This window comes from Oenanthe melanoleuca, chromosome 8, assembly GCF_029582105.1.
Source record: "Oenanthe melanoleuca isolate GR-GAL-2019-014 chromosome 8, OMel1.0, whole genome shotgun sequence".
Classification (NCBI taxonomy): Eukaryota; Metazoa; Chordata; class Aves; order Passeriformes; family Muscicapidae; genus Oenanthe; species Oenanthe melanoleuca.
In genome coordinates this window covers 26482390-26500271 of record NC_079342.1, presented here as the reverse complement: position 1 = coordinate 26500271, position 17882 = coordinate 26482390, and the positions used below count along the sequence as shown (strand labels likewise).

The 17882-nt window shown below is 39.4% G+C and overlaps 2 protein-coding genes across 2 annotated transcripts; one reads left to right on the top strand and one right to left on the bottom strand.

Moving 5' to 3' along the window:
• Positions 1-8851: 8851 nt before the first annotated feature.
• LOC130256489 (14 kDa phosphohistidine phosphatase-like) lies at positions 8852-12487 on the top strand. The gene is made up of 3 exons (XM_056498185.1): positions 8852-9094; positions 9917-10041; positions 12299-12487. The coding sequence occupies exons 1-3, from the start codon at positions 8965-8967 to the stop codon at positions 12389-12391; spliced, it is 348 nt and encodes a 115-aa protein (XP_056354160.1). The 5' UTR covers positions 8852-8964; the 3' UTR covers positions 12392-12487.
• A 3194-nt stretch (positions 12488-15681) lies between these two features.
• METTL18 (methyltransferase 18, RPL3 N3(tau)-histidine) lies at positions 15682-17811 on the bottom strand. Its single transcript, XM_056498184.1, has one exon. The coding sequence runs from the start codon at positions 17798-17800 to the stop codon at positions 16760-16762; it is 1041 nt and encodes a 346-aa protein (XP_056354159.1). The 5' UTR covers positions 17801-17811; the 3' UTR covers positions 15682-16759.
• Between the last annotated feature and the right edge of the window lie 71 nt (positions 17812-17882).

The following is a 17882-nucleotide window of genomic DNA, read 5'->3' as shown; positions in this document are numbered from 1 at the left end:
GGCTAAACTTCATATATATTTCAGGAAAAATACCTGTGATACATTTACTTAGGTTGAACTGGAGATAATCATGCTAAAAATGCCATGCAGCCTGACCTTAGTTGCTTTTTGTGTTACTTATTTATTCTCTTCTCGAAGTTATTTCACATCCCTGCTTTTTTACTCTTCTGCCAATTGATTTGGGAATGTAAGATCCCAATTTCTTGTGCTGTACAGAGCTGGATGAAGTTGTTGCTCTCTTCTTATGCTACATGAGCACAGACATAGTTCTTTAAAATTAATAAAATTCCTCTCTGCCAGAAAAATAGGAGACTCTAAAGACAAACTTTTAGAAATGCTGAGCACTTCTTGTTCCTGTACACTCCAGACTTTCATTTGCAGAACTGAATGCCCATCTTTTTATAGGGAACATTCCAGATCACCTCTTTTCCCTTACAAACAGAGGTGCATTGACAATAACATGGCCACAACTAATTTTCCAGCTGGAAGGTTCACTTAAGAAGCCACTATGAGACATAAAGGTTAAGAAAGGGCTATATAAACATATTAGGAATAAAAACAACAAAATCCAGCCAGGTCTGCTATTTAAAGGACAGCAATTGACAAAGGAATATGTCAAATGTCATTTCTTTCTATATAAGGTTCACTGCAATAGTGTTATTCATTAGGAAAAGAGAACAGGTCAGATTATGGAGTGAAGACTCTTTAGGTTGGTTACAATCAATCAAAGATCCAAACCCTTAGTAATGAACTTTGAGAATATGAGAAAAAAAGGTGCAAAAAGGTGGACAAAAAGCAAATATTGCCTCTCTGTATCTCAGAAAAGAAGATCAAGTTATTTAGAAGCCGGGCCTTCCACGTAGGCAGCTAGAAAAGATGCTAGAATATTGAAAAATGTTAAAGAAAACCATTGAAAAATCAGCAGAAGGCTGCTAAGATGTCAAGTACAGCTGACATTGATAGGATTGATCTGTTCCTGGCAGATCAACCTGGCTTGTGCCTCAAGGCTGTGTCAGTAATAAAGAAACAATAGTGGCCTATGGTTTGTTATAATTAAGATTTTTAATATCATCCCATGAGACATTCTTATGAGGAAACAAGTGAAACAATGCTTAGCTAAAATCACCATTAAATGAGCACTCAAAGAGCAGTTTTCCAAAGAACTGTTCAAGAGAACTGTTTTATTCCCACCCCACTGTAAAAAAGGGTGTTAGAGCAAAGAAATCTTCACAATCTTCTAAACCCAAAAGGTGTTTTAGAGTACTTAGGAGGCACATGATCAAAAATGTTTCACATCCACTTCCTGCATAACAAGTAGTGGTGGATTGATTTTTAGCAACAAAGTTTTAACTGAAAATTTTCCAAAGAGGCCATGAATTGCTAAAACAAGAGTTTTGTAGAGTCTAACTTTGTGTTGGAAATTTGTAAATTTTGGTTTGAGAAACGTTTTTTCAGTATCTCAAGAAAATTTAATGTAGTGGAAAATTATTTTATCTGAAATACTATTGACTTGAAGAAATCACAAATCCAGGACAAATACAGAATGTGATGGGATCCCAGGAAAACAGACTATATAGATGTAGATTTGTACATATAGAAAAAGAGATTAATTTCCCATGTCTTTTTTAAAGACTGGTTGTTTAAGATTGCATCTGCATTTACATATGAACAGAAAAAACAGCTTTACATGCCTCTGAGTAATCCAGTTCCATCTCTTTCCTGGAAGATATTTTTGACATTCCTAAATTAAAACACTTGATAAGTATTTATTTCAAAGTGCTTTGTGTAATGGACATTTATCCCATGGCAAAGAATCATAGAACCACTTGAAATTTTGAAATAGTGGAAAAACCTCCAGCTTCACCCACAGTAATACTCACTAGGAGAGGAAAAGTAAGAGCTTTAGCCAGCCTTGAGGGGGGAAAGGAGTTCTAGTGCCAGTAGTGAAGGTGTTTCCTGTTTGGAGAGGAGCTTGCAACACTTAATTCTTTAGAAATTAAGAGACAAAGGGTTTAAGGCACAAATTTTCCCTGAGGTCCAGATGGGAAGAAAAGATAATTTCCGAAAACATACTCATCCCTCAGCCTCTGTGTCTGATTAAGTGTGAATAAGGTGGGCAGTGCAACTGCTACAAAGACGCTGGAATTTCTCAAGGCTGCCTAAGGCAGTCTCCACTCTGTCTGGAGTGGAACCCCAGGAGTCAGAAAATCTTATCTCCACTTCTCATTTCGGGAATTCTGATGTGACTCATAGCGCTCAATTTCCTCCAAACAGGCAAAAATATACATTGAAGGATCTAACCAGAGCCTGGGGGTCACTTGCACTGGCCAGGTATGATTCAGAGCATTGAAACATGAGAGAGAGCCAAGGAGCAGAGGAAACAACAACTCACACCTCGAGCTAAGATAAAAGCAGGACTGGCCTTGATACCACACACTGGCTGCCTGCAGCTGCAGGTGGAACTGATCCCATGTAGAATTTGATTATTTCTAGTTCCACTGTAGGGAATTGTGGCAGAAAAGCTCTTGGAGCCTTCTTACCCTTCATGTACAAATAAAAAGGATAAGTATATAATGCATTCATTGACTGTTCATTTACTGTCCAGCTCTGTTCCACAGCCACATGGTCTCATCAGGGAAGATGTCCCAGAGGTGACACTGACAGGGGATGCTGGCTCTGAGGAACAGAACACTCACAGCTTCTGGCAAGTGAGAGGAGTGAGAGAAAGTTACAGGATTAGGAGATCAAGTAGGTGGTTGAGACTGTAAAAGTGGTCATTGTGAGATATGGTTTTTGTTTTGCAGATCCTTTGCATAATTATTTTGCCAAGCTCTCTTCCAATAACATATTGTTTTGACTTCTCAGAGAGCATGGGAGCTTAGCAGCAGCACTGGAGTGCTGACATGACCCACCATTCTTCATTTGCTGTATCAGGATGAAGAGGCTACAAAAAGGAAGAAGATGCAGCAGCTTCACTTCCTTACTAATGAATTCCACCATGAGTATAGGAATTCCAAGCTTCAGGTCTGTTCTCTTTAGTGCTCAAGTTCAGCTTGAGTTACATCATTTTTATATATCAATGGACATAGTATTTAACATGTTTGAGTCCTTAACTACAGCAGTATTCAAGAGCAAAAAATTAAACACAACATCCATTATAACAAATGTAACAATCATGAAAGGTCCATCACCAAAACTACTGGAATTCTGTGGAATGAGAACTTGCCACTGGGTATCTGAAATCTTCAAGGCAGAAGACCAAAGCACAAGGAACAACTGCACAGCACTGAGAAGTAAAACCAGACCCAAGAACAGCCATCACAGTGTATCATTCATACCACTCAAGATTTTTTTCAGTCAACAGACCATGAGAGAACAGAAGTTCTTAAATTAAGGACTCTTTCAGGAGCTTTTTTTGCCACAAGTGTACCATCTACAAATTATTCAGAGAAATTTAATTATCCATCAGCTGGATAAGTAATTACTTTTAGGACAGGCCTTTTAAACACAAGATCATTAGTGGAATCTACTTTAATTGCTGCATATAATTGTTGTTTCAAGAACAAAGAGCTCATCACTAACGTTGAAAGCAATTACTTAATTGTATCACTTCCCAAACAAGAAAACCCCAACAAATGGGCACCACAAAGCTTTTTTAAGTTCCAGTTAACTGGTACCAAGAAAATTAGGACTTCCCTAATTTCCAGGGCTTGAAAACAATACTTTAACTTTTCCAGCAGAGATTTCGCACTTCCAACACTTTTTGATTTCTTGACTCATCAAGGAAGGATGATCTGTCACTTATCCAGAAATTGTTGCACTTCTTTGTTTGAGCCTAAAAAGCAATCCACAAAGTGAGTTTTCTCAAGTGCTGAGCATTGTACCCACCCCACAGACCCTGTTAATAACCCTTCACATACAGGGAACAGCAAGCCCAGGGAACTGGAGGAGATATTTAGGTGTTTGGTGGTGAATTTGGCAGTTAGATTTCTATTTGGATTGTGATCTTACAAGGCTTTTCCAGACAAATGTTTGATTCTGTGCTCCTGTATTTATCCTTCCTGGTGCATACTAGTCGTGGTTTTTTTCCTCTTGTTTATCAATAGGCATTTACCCATTATTTGTAGTCACATGACTGCAATCAGTAGCAGAGTTTGGTTATTTGGCCCACAGAATCAAACAGATATTTTATCAGCAGGAAGAGAAGAAATTGCCATTTACCAGCTATAAAATAATACTGGACCTGCATACAACATTTTTACTTCAGGCAGTTAAGAGTTCAGTTAATCTAAATCTCCACAATGGGGGTACATAAATACAGTGGGGAAGCTACCCTAGTCTCAAAATAAAATGAAAGATCCAGATTTATGCCCACCTGAAGATAAGTAAATTAGGAGTGGGGTTTGCTCTATACCCTCTAGAGTCAAAGGCAGACAAAGGTTTATCCAAAGGTTAAGTCAAAGGACATAACTTCAGTTTGTATCCAGAATGATGCTACTAAGACTTCAGACCATTACACTCCCCATCCATCATCTTCATTCTGATTTTTCCTTAGGAGCTGCAATCCCAACACCATGACAAAGGAAGGGCTGGGCAACCAGCCCTAAATCTACCAATCAAAACAAACCCCTCATATCCCCACTCCATGAATGTAAATGTGTGAGCTTAGCTTGAAGAAAAGCAGCTGAAAGGCCCATCCTGATATTCAGCATGTCACATATCCCACCTAAATGAACTCTGATCAATTAAACAACTCATTCACACTGTCTGTCTCTGCAGACCACAAAGGAACAGCTGGGCCTCAAGAATCATCACCTGCACACTGCTTCCATCATGCCCCCAACATATGGACACCAAGAGCAGGGAAGGACAACCAAAGGACAGCAGAGCCCTGGAAACAAACCTAGAGAGCTGTTTCATTGAATGAGGGGATTCTGGGCATGTCCTGTGTCCTCTCACTTCAAACATTAACAATCCTGGGACAGGCAGGTGATATTCATGGACATTCAGAAGGAGAGACACAAGAATGACACCTCCTGGAAGGAAAGTCCAGGCTTTTCAAGGAATAGATAGATGTCATGAGGTCCCTGTTAAAAAAATATCTCTCCAGGAGCCTATTAGAAATTTGTGTTTAAGCCTGGGCATGAAGAAGCAGCTAGGAAGGCTCAGAAAAGTGAAGAAGGTGCTCAGAATTTTTAACAGCTGTATATAAACAGGTACAGCTGGTATAAAAAATCCAGATGGATAAAAAAAACAAACAACCCTTTTGTGAGTAAATGTAGACCAGAAATTAGATGGGGTTTTTAGCCAGCAGAGCAATGGTGTTATAAAACTGCCTTCTATGTGGAGCAGAACAAAACTTGGTTTTCTTCAGATCTTGTTCAGTTTCTGAAAGGGATCATAATTTATGAAAGCAAGATATGATGGGTCCATAAGAGTCCCTTCACACTCCAGCATGCTGGAGGTTGGCCTGGATCCCTAAACTTCAGCACACAAGCCAAGCCTCTGCCTCCTGATAAATGCACAGATGCCAAATATGTTAATTCCAAGAGAGATAATGTTATTATCCTGCATTTGTTCTGACCTCTTTGCTAATCTGAAGAGCTGCTAATCAACAGCTGTAGAAGAGGAATCTTTATTAAATCCTATTAAATTGAATGGGCCAAGCAGCAAAGAAGACTTGTGATTTTTGATGTCTAAGGCAGAATTTACAACAGTGCTTTTCCTCTTCACAAGTATTATGCATTCTTCTGATCAATCCTAGGAGTACTCCCACTCTGGAATAAAAAACAAATTTGCAAGTACAGCTAAATATTAGCCTTCATTTTACTCTCTCTCTTTTGTAAGGGTTACATGCCATGGAAAGCACCTACTTCAAAAGCCTTTCCTTAATATTTTCCTGTAATACAAGCATGGGCTAAATGTATCCTTACATCTTGTGCTCTCTGTCAGAGAGCTCAATAAAAGGAGAAATTTATACACCTGGAGTTCAAAGTAATTGCTTCCCTTTTCCTGACTCCAGTAGCCTGGATTGATCCAATGGCTTGAGAGAATCTCATATTGAGTTTCTCTGCAACACAGTGTACAGTTAACAGCTTTGCAAAATAATAATACTACTTTTCTAGTCACTTGCCATTTAAGAGTTTAAATTGCTAAATACATGAAGATGTTTTGGCATTAGGATACTCGTGGCTCACAGGACCTGATGATAGGAAGGACATAAACAGAGCAATTTTAGTCATTTGGGCACAGTCCAAATCCTGCAAACCACAATGCAAAACAAGACCCAAATGATGTTTCTTAGGACTCTGCTGCAAAGAGACAAGATGTCACTCGACCAAATAAATAAAAAGCCCCTTAATTATTTCAGAGAATAGTGCCAAGCTCCCTGCCCCAGTAACCATGAGGAAGCCCATGACAAAAGGAAAGTCCCTCCATGCAGTTTTGTTAGACAGGCTGTGTCTGGTTGAAGACCCCTGTCACCCCATGCCATCCTCTCTGTACCCCTGAGGCCCACAAAGTGACACACCAACAATTCCCACCAGCAGTGGGGAATTTTTGTCTGCAGCCTAAAAGTCGACAGGAAGCTCCTATACCTGGGCATGGCATAGGAAACTACTCTTGGATAAGATGGGTGCTTGGGAGGGGAAAAGCATTAAAGCAAACAGGACAAAACTCTGCTGGGACTGTTACTAAGTCACAAAGTGCTCAAACTCATGTTGGGTGAAGCCTGATGCCTGTCCTTGTTGAAAGCAAATTCCTTTCAAGTTTAGCTTCTAAGGTATGCCACAAGTATTTCCTTTGCCATCCTTACCACTATTGTTTGTTGCTAGTTCCTGTCGTGCATCATAACTGGAATGGGGCAATAAAGGTTTTCAGAGTCATGCAACAGACTTCTGAGCTTGAGGAAATGAAGGAAACCATTCCACTGGAAAAGAGAAAACAGAGTTTGTGCAAACAAACAACTTCCATTATGCTTTGTTAATACAGGTATTAATGAGGTATTAGGGTAGTCTGGTAAACAAAGTAACCGAGGAATAAGCTAAATGCACAAAACCCACCACAAGAAAAACCAGACCTTCCTAGATTACTGCGAACAAAGCACTAATCCTACAGCCCCTTACTGCTAGACAAAGCAAGCACCCCAATTCTACAAGCCTCTCTAAGCCTCATTAGCCTAACTAGGCACTTTCATCACAAGTGATTTTATCACTTTCTCTGCCTGCCTTAAAAATCCCCAACAGCTGAGGCAGGAGGCTCAGTTTCTACTTAAAGCCCTTCATACCTCTTCACTCCTTAAAATTTAGTTAGTAAGGATTTAGTTTACTTAGGCTCTGGTCTTTTTTTTTCTTCCCAGGTTTGCTGTTGCTCTGTGCACAGACAAGGTAACTAAAAATAGTCTCTGAAATAATAAAATGCTTGAATTTTTAAAATTATTATTGGTTGCAGTTAACAAAGTAGCTCAGGAAGCAAATTTAGTTGTGAAGTAACAAGTCTCAAAATAGTCTAACCAACTACAAATTTGCATTTATTTTGTGGTGTCTCGAAATACTATATTAGATTATATCTACTCTTCCTCTGTTTCACTGATGTTTTTTATTATATCTTTATATAGCATTTTGCTTGTGTGTTCAGAGGAAGTATCCAAGTACTAGTTTTAGATTTTTAAATCTATTAATGATGGAGAAATTAACTTCAACAATAACTTTTGTATGTATGAAAATAATAAAAAGGGTCAGTTAGAAGTGATCTACCACATAACTTAGAAATGTAGTTATGTTGAAGTACTAGATGTTTTAAAAATATTCTAGTCTTCAAAATATGAAATTTTCCTGATTTTGGAGCAAACACTTGATACAAGACTATACTCTTACTTCAGCACTGCTTGAAATTATTTTTCCTTTGGTGAATATTATAGATTTAGTGGTAACAAGGGAGGCTTTAAACTGAAAGAAAATAGGTTTAGAGTGGATATGGGGAAGAAGTTCTTCCCTGTGAGGGCAGTGAGACTCTGGCTGCCCAGAGATGCTGTGGATGCCCCATCCCTGGAAGTGTTCAAGAACAGGCTGGATAGGGCTTGGAGCAAACTGGGATGGTGAAAGGTGTCCCTGTCCATAGCAGGGGTTAGGAAAAAATGATCTTTAAAGTGCCTTTCAACTTAAACCACTCAGTGATTCTATGAATTTATTCATTCTAAGCATCTGTGACCGTACAATCAATTTGTGTGGGGCTTGCCTAAATCGTCAGGTGCGCCTATAAAATAAGACAACCACGAGTTAGATTTGTATTTCTTATTCAGCTCCAGTAAAATAAAACCTATGGAATATTGGTTATCAGAGCTCCCTGTGGCCCTTTTCTTCAAAGAAACACCTTGCTTTGCCTGGGCCCTACAAAGTACCAGCTTGAGGATAAATGGATAAAATCCCAGAAGTGCAAAGGGAGGGATACAGGACAAGAAGTCTCTAAAGGGCACTTTAGTGTTAGAGGCATTGATAACTCCTGCTGTTGTATTCTAAGCAAAAGCTTTCATTTCTCTGCTTTTGGTGCCTTGATGCTCAGAGGAACACCAGGTAAAAGCAGTTTTATTGCCATGAGGGCTCCTGTCAGGCAGAGACCCTGAGGCTCAGATGATCTCAGTCCCACATCAGAAGTCAAAATATTATTTATGTAGGTTTAATGATTCTTTTGACTTGAGGATTCGTTGCCAGACTCTGTAACAGAACCACCCTGGTGTTTTATTGAAACCAGAGAAATGTATTTATTTTTAAGCAGATGCTGTACGTGGTTACTGAGGCAAGTGCGATCTGCAGAAGTGTTGCTCTGCTTGCCCTAACGCTATAAAACCCGATACGTTTTTATCGGCGGGCACCTTGACGGAGCCGCCGCCGCGCGTCCCCTCAGGCCCAGCCGCCGCCTCACGGCCGCCATGGCGCCCGCCCCGCCCCTCCGCCCTCCCGCAGCGCCATGGCGGCCGTCAGGGACGTGGAGATCGACCCCGAGGGCACCTTCAAGTACATCCTGGTGCGGCTGCAGCGCCCGGGCGGCGGCGAGCAGCGGGACATCGTGCGCGGCACCAAGGCGGCCGAGTTCCACAGTGCGTGGGCAGCCGCGGGGCGCGGGGCGAGCGGGCGCGGCCGGAGCGGGGACACCCCCTCACCCCCCTGCGGTTTGAGTAGCTCAAAAATCCTCTTTTCCCCGCTTTGTGCCGTCCCCAGTGTGTGATGAAAACTGGGGGTTCGTATATTTGGATTGGGGTTCAATATATCTGTCAGGTGCTGTTTCGGAGCCCGGCTGAAAGGAGTGAGGTGTCTTCACAAACAGGCTGAGGGCCCGATGGTGGGTGAGGCCAGATAATGAAGGGGGAAACATAAATTCCATAGGAATTCTGCTAATTGGCATAGATTGTTATTCAAGACTATGCTAAATCCTTGGATTTACAGAAAAAAAGAACAGAAACACAAGGAAAAAAAGGCGGGGAGTACATATTGGAAAGGGTCTGTTCAGCGATTGGGGAAGTCTGTGCCTCTCAAGTACCTCAGCCAAGGGGAAAAATGGAAATAAGGCCGGGAAATTTGGATAAAAAGGAGGCTGTGTCATCTAACAATGTGAGAGACCCCATTGGAAATGCTCATGACTTCTCCCTTCATTTGAATAAAGTTACAGGACTCCTCTGTCTCCTTTCTGGACATAAAACTCTGGTGTTTGTGGATTATTTTTCCTGACAGAATCAGCCTCTATTTGGAGAATGATATATATACTAAATAAAAAACTAAAGGGTGTTAACTGCAGCTTTTGTATGCCTTTGAAGAGAAACCTTCTCTTTTGTAGATGAAATAAGAAAGTAGTTAAAAACTTTTTCTAGACTGTGTAATGCCTAGTTGCTGTTCTAATGGCTCTCACCATTCTTCTTGTGCAGATCATATATTTGAAAAAGTAAATCCTGAGATGGAAAAGCTGGGATATGAGTGCAAGTGCCTCGGAGGAGGGAAAATAGAACATAATAGCAAAGACAAGAAAATCAGGGTGTTTGGGCTCTCAACAGTAAGTGCACCTCTCATTTTCCTTCATATATTTGTGTCTCTGATGCTTGGGATTTTTGGTTAATTGCATAGTGGCTTTTGGTAATTTATATCACATTTTAAACATTAACTGGAAAACTTGCCTGGCTCACTTGTGAGGTTGATTAGAAAAACAGAACTTTTAGGGCAGAAGACCAAAAAGATAAAGTTGGTATTACTCAGCATTAGGTAAGTTAGAATTAAGACTAAAAATGGAAGTTGGCATCTCTTGACTCAGAGTCTTAGTTTTACTGCTGGAGCAGGAATAGCCCATATGTAGCCACGGGGGCTGGATCCAGCTATTGTATCATATTCATCTGCCAATAAAAATGTTGGTTGCTAAATGTTGCTCTGTGTATGTGCTGGGTGAGAAGAGCAGATACAGTTAAGCTGTGGTAAATTTTTAGTAGGTGAAAATGTAATAATGCATTTTGTAGGAATTAAGATAGTGTTATTGTTACCTTCTACTGTTCTGTTTAAATTCATTTTCTTTGGGAAAGACTCAGTAAAGGGTCAGAATTTCTCTTATTTAGGGAATGTGGTATAGTCTTTTTCTGGTATTGCTCAGTGATGAAGTGTAGCTGCTTCTGTAGTAATAACTGAGTAAAGCTTCTAGGCTTCTAAAGGAGACAAGAAGAAAATAGTTGTTTTAAATTAATTTAATTTTCTATAGAAAGTGGGGGTTACTTCAAATCTGCTTACCTTTGATGAGCAGCAGAGATTGGTCCTTGAATGTGGTTAAATGTTTTAAACAGAACTACCAGTTCTGCTAGTGCTGCTTTTATTCCAAGATGATTCTGGAATCATAAGAAGGAAAAAAAAAACCCTCCTTAGATTGTGAGGTGGGAAGGCAGTGTACAGTGCTTATTACACTAAATTATTCTGATGATTGGTGTTTATCATGATTGCATTTTTAGGTGAGATGTGACACCTGGATTATTAATCTAGCTGCCAAATTAAGTGTTAGAGGCAGAGGTTAACTCTTGCAGTCTGAAAAATATACTTTATACTCAGCTTGTGGTGCCTTGATGCTCAGAGGAACATCAGGTAAAAGCAGTTTTATTGCCATGAGGGCCTCTGTCAGGTAGAGACCCTGAGGTTCAGGTGGCCTCAGTCCCAGGTCAGAAGTCAAAATACTATTTTTGTAAGTTTAATGATTCTTTTGACTTGAAGGTTTGTTATCAGACTCTTAAAACAGAACTACCTTAGTGTTTTATGGAAACCAGAGAAATAATCATTAACTTCTTTCTAAAGCTGGATGGGGTCTTCAGGGTGGTTGCCAAGGCAAGAGTGAGCCATGGATCTGTTGTTTTCCAACTGACATAACTATATTATCTGTTATTTTTGGAAAGCTTGCATTTTTATTATGCATCAACTTTAACCTTTTCAGTTTAAATGCTTGTTTATTTAAGCTTTTCCTCTTTGGGGCTGTCACTGATGAGAAAGAGTATGTTTTGTTTGATAATACAAACTTGAGCTCTTTTTTTCAGTCTTCTAAGTAAACTTTCATATGAAATATTGTGGGAAAAAATTACCTGTAAATCAGAGATTTCTATCAGTATACTGCACTGTTATGTGTAGTTCTGAAATAAGAAATCAATATAACTCTGATCATGTAAGACAATAATTGCAAGGCCACTTTGACCACAACAGCCTTAAATTTCAGTGAAGGAGTAACACTGTGACCAGTGATTTTTTAAATAAGGGTTAAAAATCACATGGGTCATCTGACCTTACCTTGGAGTTGCAATGGCTGAAGAGCACAGATACTTAAAATTGTGCTATTATCAGCTAAGGCAAGATGGGAAATAAATAAAACATTTTGGTTTTTTTTGTGGCCAAAATAGTGTTCACACTTGTTTGCTTATTCCCTTTCCCCTCAGCTGAGCCAAATCAGCTGTTTGTATGCTCACAGATTAAAGTGGGTCAATGCAATCTCTGTGGTTTAAAGGAACATCCCATAAACACAGTGGCTGATGGGTTGGGAACGTTTTAAACCAAGCTTTCTGCTGGAGAAATTGTGTGGAAAATGCATTCTCTATTTGACCCCATCTCAATTATTTTCTAGAACTTGAATTTGGGGGAGTGGGGAATTGGAGAGGATTAATAGAAAAAGAAAACATGATACTGCAAGAGTCACTTTTTTAGAACTTGTATTTGATTTGTGAACAATTTGTGTTGATAAGAACTGAATGGTTCTGAAGACTTAATGTCCATGTCCAATTTGTTCTGTCTTGCAGGGCTATGGGAAAGCAGATCACTCAGTGACTGTAGAGATCCTGAAGAAAGAGTATACAGACTATGAAATTACTTGGTCAGATGACAAGAAATAAACTTGTGCACACAACCAGCAGTTCCAACCTGGTAACTGTGAGCTGTACTTTGATCAATAAAATTGAATGTGTGTTCTATGTTTATGTAACCATCAATCTGGAGTAACTGGACTCTGCCATAGTTTATAATATGGTTGGTAATCCTCAGATATCTCATTTTTTAGATCATTTCTTTGTGCAGAATCTGAAGTTCTAACCCTTTTTCCTTTTCTTTTGATGTACCCTTTAGTTAAACACTCCCACACCATCTTACCTCTTATTTGTTTTCACCCAGTCCCGTTTCACTGATCTATTGTAGGATTTGCCATCAACTTCAAACACCACTGGACCAAACCTGTTCACTGATCTTCTGACCATTGTGTTTTCAATTAATTTTTCTATTACTTTTTAGACTTTTGATCTTTCTTATCCACATTTTTTAAAAAATGGTGTGGAGGGTGGGTTTGTCTGTTGTAGTCCTTCACCAATGATCCAAATCTTTGATTTACCCAATAATTTGAAAATCTAGTATTCTGCAGAACTAATGATCAAAACATTTGACTTTCCTGTAAGAATTTCCCCTATAACAGACTGATGGCAATGTAAAATTCAGCCAATAATTCTTTCATTCTGATTCCCCTGGACTGCTTTGATTTGAATTTGAATAATGCTTTTTTCTTTTTCTAGCATTAATTATATTATAGTAAACTATCTCCTCAGTACACCTAGGCAGTGTCTGAATTAGCTAAAGTCACCCCCCTGTTGTGGCAGAATATTGCCTTTTGTTTGTTGTGAAATTACTTGCTACAGTTTTCACTTTTTTTGTTCCATGATAGTTTTCATTTAATTAATTTGTGGATTTATTGACTTGCTGTCTTGAAGGCTTGCTGACTCCATGAGGTATTTGTATATAAATTGCAGCTCTTCCCTTTGCTGTGGTTCCTACTGCCCTTATTCAGCAGTATCTGGTGGTATAGGGAAGCTTTTTCTTTTCAGCATGCAAATGACAGTATAAACCAGGAAATCTGAGAGATTTAGGCCAGTTTCTATCACCAAAAATCCTGCTGTTACTCCCTTACAGCTGTGATCCATCCTAAGTCCCCTTTCTGTGGCTTTGTTTTGGTTGGGTGGAAAGGAATTTTTTGTTCTCATCCTCAAACCTTTCAGTGTAGTCCTCATCAGAAGAGTTCCAGTGGTCTCCATCCCAATAATCTCCTCAGAGCACAGTCTCCTGAACCTGGTGCTACAGGTCTCTTGGTTGGCACCTTTTTCAGCCTGGATTTTCCCCTCCAGCACCCTTGCCTGCTTTTGCATCTGCTCTTTGTGCTTCTCTTTGAGTTCTTGTGCCATGGTTGTCTGGCTGCACTTGAAAGACTGTGGTAATGATTGCAGGATTGATTTTCCTGAACAAGATTTTGATTTCAGAGCATGATATAATGCCTGTGTGCCTGATAACCAAGAATAGCTCACATGTCAGTAACCTGCAAATTGGGCACTTCCCAGTTCCATTATCATGGGCTTTTTTTCCCCTAAGCTTTAGTAAAACAACTGTAGCTGCCAGTATGCAAACCTGAGTTTTAAATAGCCTCATTTCCCAAAACTGGCAAATAATCTTCAAATGGAAGTCATCAGTTTGGGATAGCTGTGTTAAAACAAACAGGCCTTTCAATTGAGTTTCCTGAGGTATTTAATGAGTGATTTTAATCTTTGTCTCCACAATACTTACAGGAAAGACATAATTTAGACCGGACTTATTATTGTAATGACGTGTTCAAAACGTGAGGTGACTGCACGAGAGGAGAAAAATTGTGATTTGGAGTGAGCTGATCACAATTGAATTCATCTCTGCCTTTTATTTCTTCATAGAAGAAAGATTTTAATGTGTCATCAAAAAAAAAAAAAAACTTTGAGGGACCTCCCAACTCAGTTATTTTTTTTGTGCAGTGTCATTTGGGGCAATTTAATTTCCCTGGTCATTAAGTAATACTTAGAAGTGTTACAAAGGAGTGAAAAGTTTATTTTCTTCTATTCCAGTTTGTGAAGAGGAGGACACTGGTCACTAGGGTGGTGAGGATCTCTCAAGTAGAGCAAACCTTAATGTAAATGAGGGAAATTAGTATTATAATAATTAGTATTAATTAGTATTATAATAATTAGTATTATCTGAAGTTGAAACAACAACAAACAATACTAATTGTTGAATTCTGTTTCCTCTCAGCATGTACCTGCTGAATTCTAAGAATAGAACTCATCTAGAATATAGAAATCTCAATGATAATTGTGCTGATTTCACCTGAGAAAAAGCATCCTTCATTTTCTAATCAGATTCTGAAATTGGGAACTAATTATACTGTGTGGGGTTACTTGTTTTGCAGGTGTGCAATCACTACAAGATTGTGGCTCTGCCATCTTGAAATCCTAAAAATTGTGATTCTTTATTTGCACAAAAACCAGCTATGCTTTTGCCAAATACTGAGTGAAGGCACAGTAATTAAACCAAAGATGGTGTGTTTGATAGTGGAATATTATCAAGATGAAATATTATAGTAGAAGACTTTAAGTACCTTCTTCATTTATTCATCCAAAATTACATGAGATTCTTGTTCCTAACCACATTTTTTGTCATAGTAATCAACATTTCTTATGACTTCAGGTATAGTTCTCTGGAACTGCACTAGACTAGCAGGTGTAGAACAACCTATTCAGTGCAAGCCATGATTTATTTTAGGATTGAGTTTGAAAAATGACAAATGGTAATCCATTTTGTTTCCAGCTTCTCTGTTCTGACAGAAAAAAAAAAAGCTGTTAACAGTACCTTCTTGATTTGCCAAAGCTAAAACATTTTTGTTCCTCACTCTGTAGTCAGCAATTGTCATCATTAAGTTTCAGAATGCTGTGGCAGTCATGGCAAAACTGACTTTTTTCCTCTCTCCTATCCTATGAGAGGCTAAATTCAGTAGTTACCAAAGCATCTCTTTAAAATAGTCTGAAACAGTAGTGAAGGCTCTTCTGTCAAGTACAGGAAATCCTTTACAACTCTACCTTAATGGCAGCAGGTTCAAATTAGGAACCTTGGGATTGACTTTCAGCATCTTCAGTGATGGAAACTTTTAGATCACTGCTGTACTAAGTTTCTTTCCATCCCCTCAGACTATTGTTCCTTCTGCTCTACACTGAATATCCTTGCATCCAGTTTACTGCAGTGGTCACTGTCTCCAAGTTTATATTTCTGTAAAGGCACCAGATAAAGCAGTGCATGATGACAACAGCTAACAGCTTTCTGTCTGGTTTTGGCCAAGGAAAAACATGGATTTCTTTTTTTTTTTTTTTTTTTTTTTTTTTAATTGCCAGCAACAGCAAGCACTCAAGACCAGGTTTTGTAGTTCTCTGGGGGTTTGTTTGAATTTTTGGTAAGGCAATTTCTTCAGCAACATCACTAGCTTCAGCCTAGGAAAGTGCCTTGTTTTGCAGGCTTTTCTGAGTGCTTTCCTGTCCTGTGAAAAAATTGAAGATGTGTGGATGTACCCCCAGCAAGTTTTGAAAATGGGCAATTCATTTCTGGAAAAATAGTGTTAAAATAATACAGCAATCTGCTAAACACATGTAATAGCACACTTTATCTCCCTTTCCAATTGTCTCCTGAAGCTCAGTTCTATCATTCTCCAGTATTTCATTTATAGGCTTATTGATTGGTAGAAGGAGCTTATCTTGTGTAGAATGTTCTTTAAACCAGCATGGCTTTTTTTGAATTTCTTGCTGAAAATTTTCTTAGCCTGTGACAGAATCTGGATGTGAAAATGTACAGATCACTGTGGTTAATATTGTTACACTCTTTAAAAGGCTTGAATAAGTCAGGAGTGCATTACACATGGAAATACTACATGGATTTCTGAGATCCCCAGCAGGGTAGAACACGAGTGATAAATACAATCACATCCCCCTCTGCTGGCAAAGCAGCAGAGCTCAGAGGTGTGTGATCCCTTCCTAAATCCACTGCAGTTATGCTGCCCAACCCTTGAGGAAGCCTCTTGCACTAATTTTGGAAGCTAAACTTACCTTATTCAGCCACAATACATCATGAATGTTATTCCTGATTACAGTTCTGGTGCTGAATCTGAAAGCCTGGCTGGAGACAGTGGCTTAAAGAATTTAAAGATTGCTTCATCTTTATATATGTTAATTATCATAAACAGATGCTTCTTTAAGCAGAACTCTCTGCAAAGTCAACATCAGAAAAGTCCCTCACTTCTAGTTGGACACCAGAATTTGTCAAATATTTCAACAACCACCATCCTTAATTTGTCAAAACCAGAATCACAAAGGAAAAAGCAAAGAGACGTGAGGATAAATACATTTTTGAGTTATTTTTGGAGGATTAGTAGTTTAATTTTAACAGGAATTTTTAAAGGTAATTTCCATAATGCATCGCTGCAGACCCTGATCTATTGTTTTAACCATCCTGGTTGTAAACACATTTTTCTCCTCAATGAATTTCTCAAAGAGATAGACACCACCACCAACTCCAAAATAATGCACTTTGCTTGCCAAATACACATGGCCCTTTCTATCCAAAAGCTGAGCCAGTGTATCGTGCAGAGCACTGTAGTAGTCAGGATTATAGATGGTCTCAGAGGTGAGAATTAGATCATACTTTGAACAGGGTTTGTTGCTGTTTAACAGGAGCTGGCTGACTTGAGACCACTCTCCAGAAAAAAACCTGCACCTGTTGAGCCCATCAGGTGAGCCTTCTGCTTTCCTGGGCCTCTTGGAAGGAGGCTTGCTGGCTTTTCTGTCCTTCCTCCTGCCTTCACTGGTACAGTTGGCCACCACATTAGGTAAAGTTATTTCATCAATCACTGTGCTGTTGTAGTCCTGAAAATGCACTCTGGCAGCTTCACCCTGCAGAGCAACAATTCCCAGCAATCCAGCCCCACAGCCAAGATCCAGTACAGTCTTGTTAGCAAATTCTATTTCAGCCTCAGAAAAGTAGTCCATGAGATCAAAGGTGCATTCCCAGATTTTCAGCCCTCCTTCATAGACTCCTGGGATGAGATCAGAGTGAGAAGAAACACTTTTGGACACGATGCCTTCGCTGTCAGCATCACCCAAACATGTCATTTCCACTACGGACAGCTTTACATAAGACAAGTCAAATACTGTTTCCATTACTTTATTTTCCAATAGTTTGTTGAGATCTTCGGGAATGCTGTGCTCCTTGGCAGCTTTCACGCAGAGTTTTTTCTTCGAAGCTGCCTCCTCCTGGTGCTTAGCAGCAGCCAGCTTGGGGCTGGAATCTGCTGCAGGATCGGCAGCTTCCCTGCTCTTTCCTCTGGATTCCTGCTCGTCTTTTGGAGAGCACAGCAGTAAGAAGTGAGCATCTGCCTCACTGTTCTCATTTTCATCAACAGCAAAATTAAACTGAAAATCCATTTTCAGGAATAAGAGTTTTTTAAAAGTTTAATTTATTACAGCCAGCTTTTATGTACGTATGGTTGCAGGACAGAGTATTTCG

Coding starts and splice junctions, on each gene's coding strand:
- LOC130256489 (XM_056498185.1), top strand. CDS start 8,965: ATGGCGGCCGTCAGGGACGTGGAGATCGACCCCGAGGGCACCTTCAAG. Junction 9,095..9,916: donor CAAGGCGGCCGAGTTCCACA/GTGCGTGGGCAG, acceptor CTTCTTGTGCAG/ATCATATATTTGAAAAAGTA. Junction 10,042..12,298: donor GGGTGTTTGGGCTCTCAACA/GTAAGTGCACCT, acceptor TCTGTCTTGCAG/GGCTATGGGAAAGCAGATCA.
- METTL18 (XM_056498184.1), bottom strand. CDS start 17,800: ATGGATTTTCAGTTTAATTTTGCTGTTGATGAAAATGAGAACAGTGAG.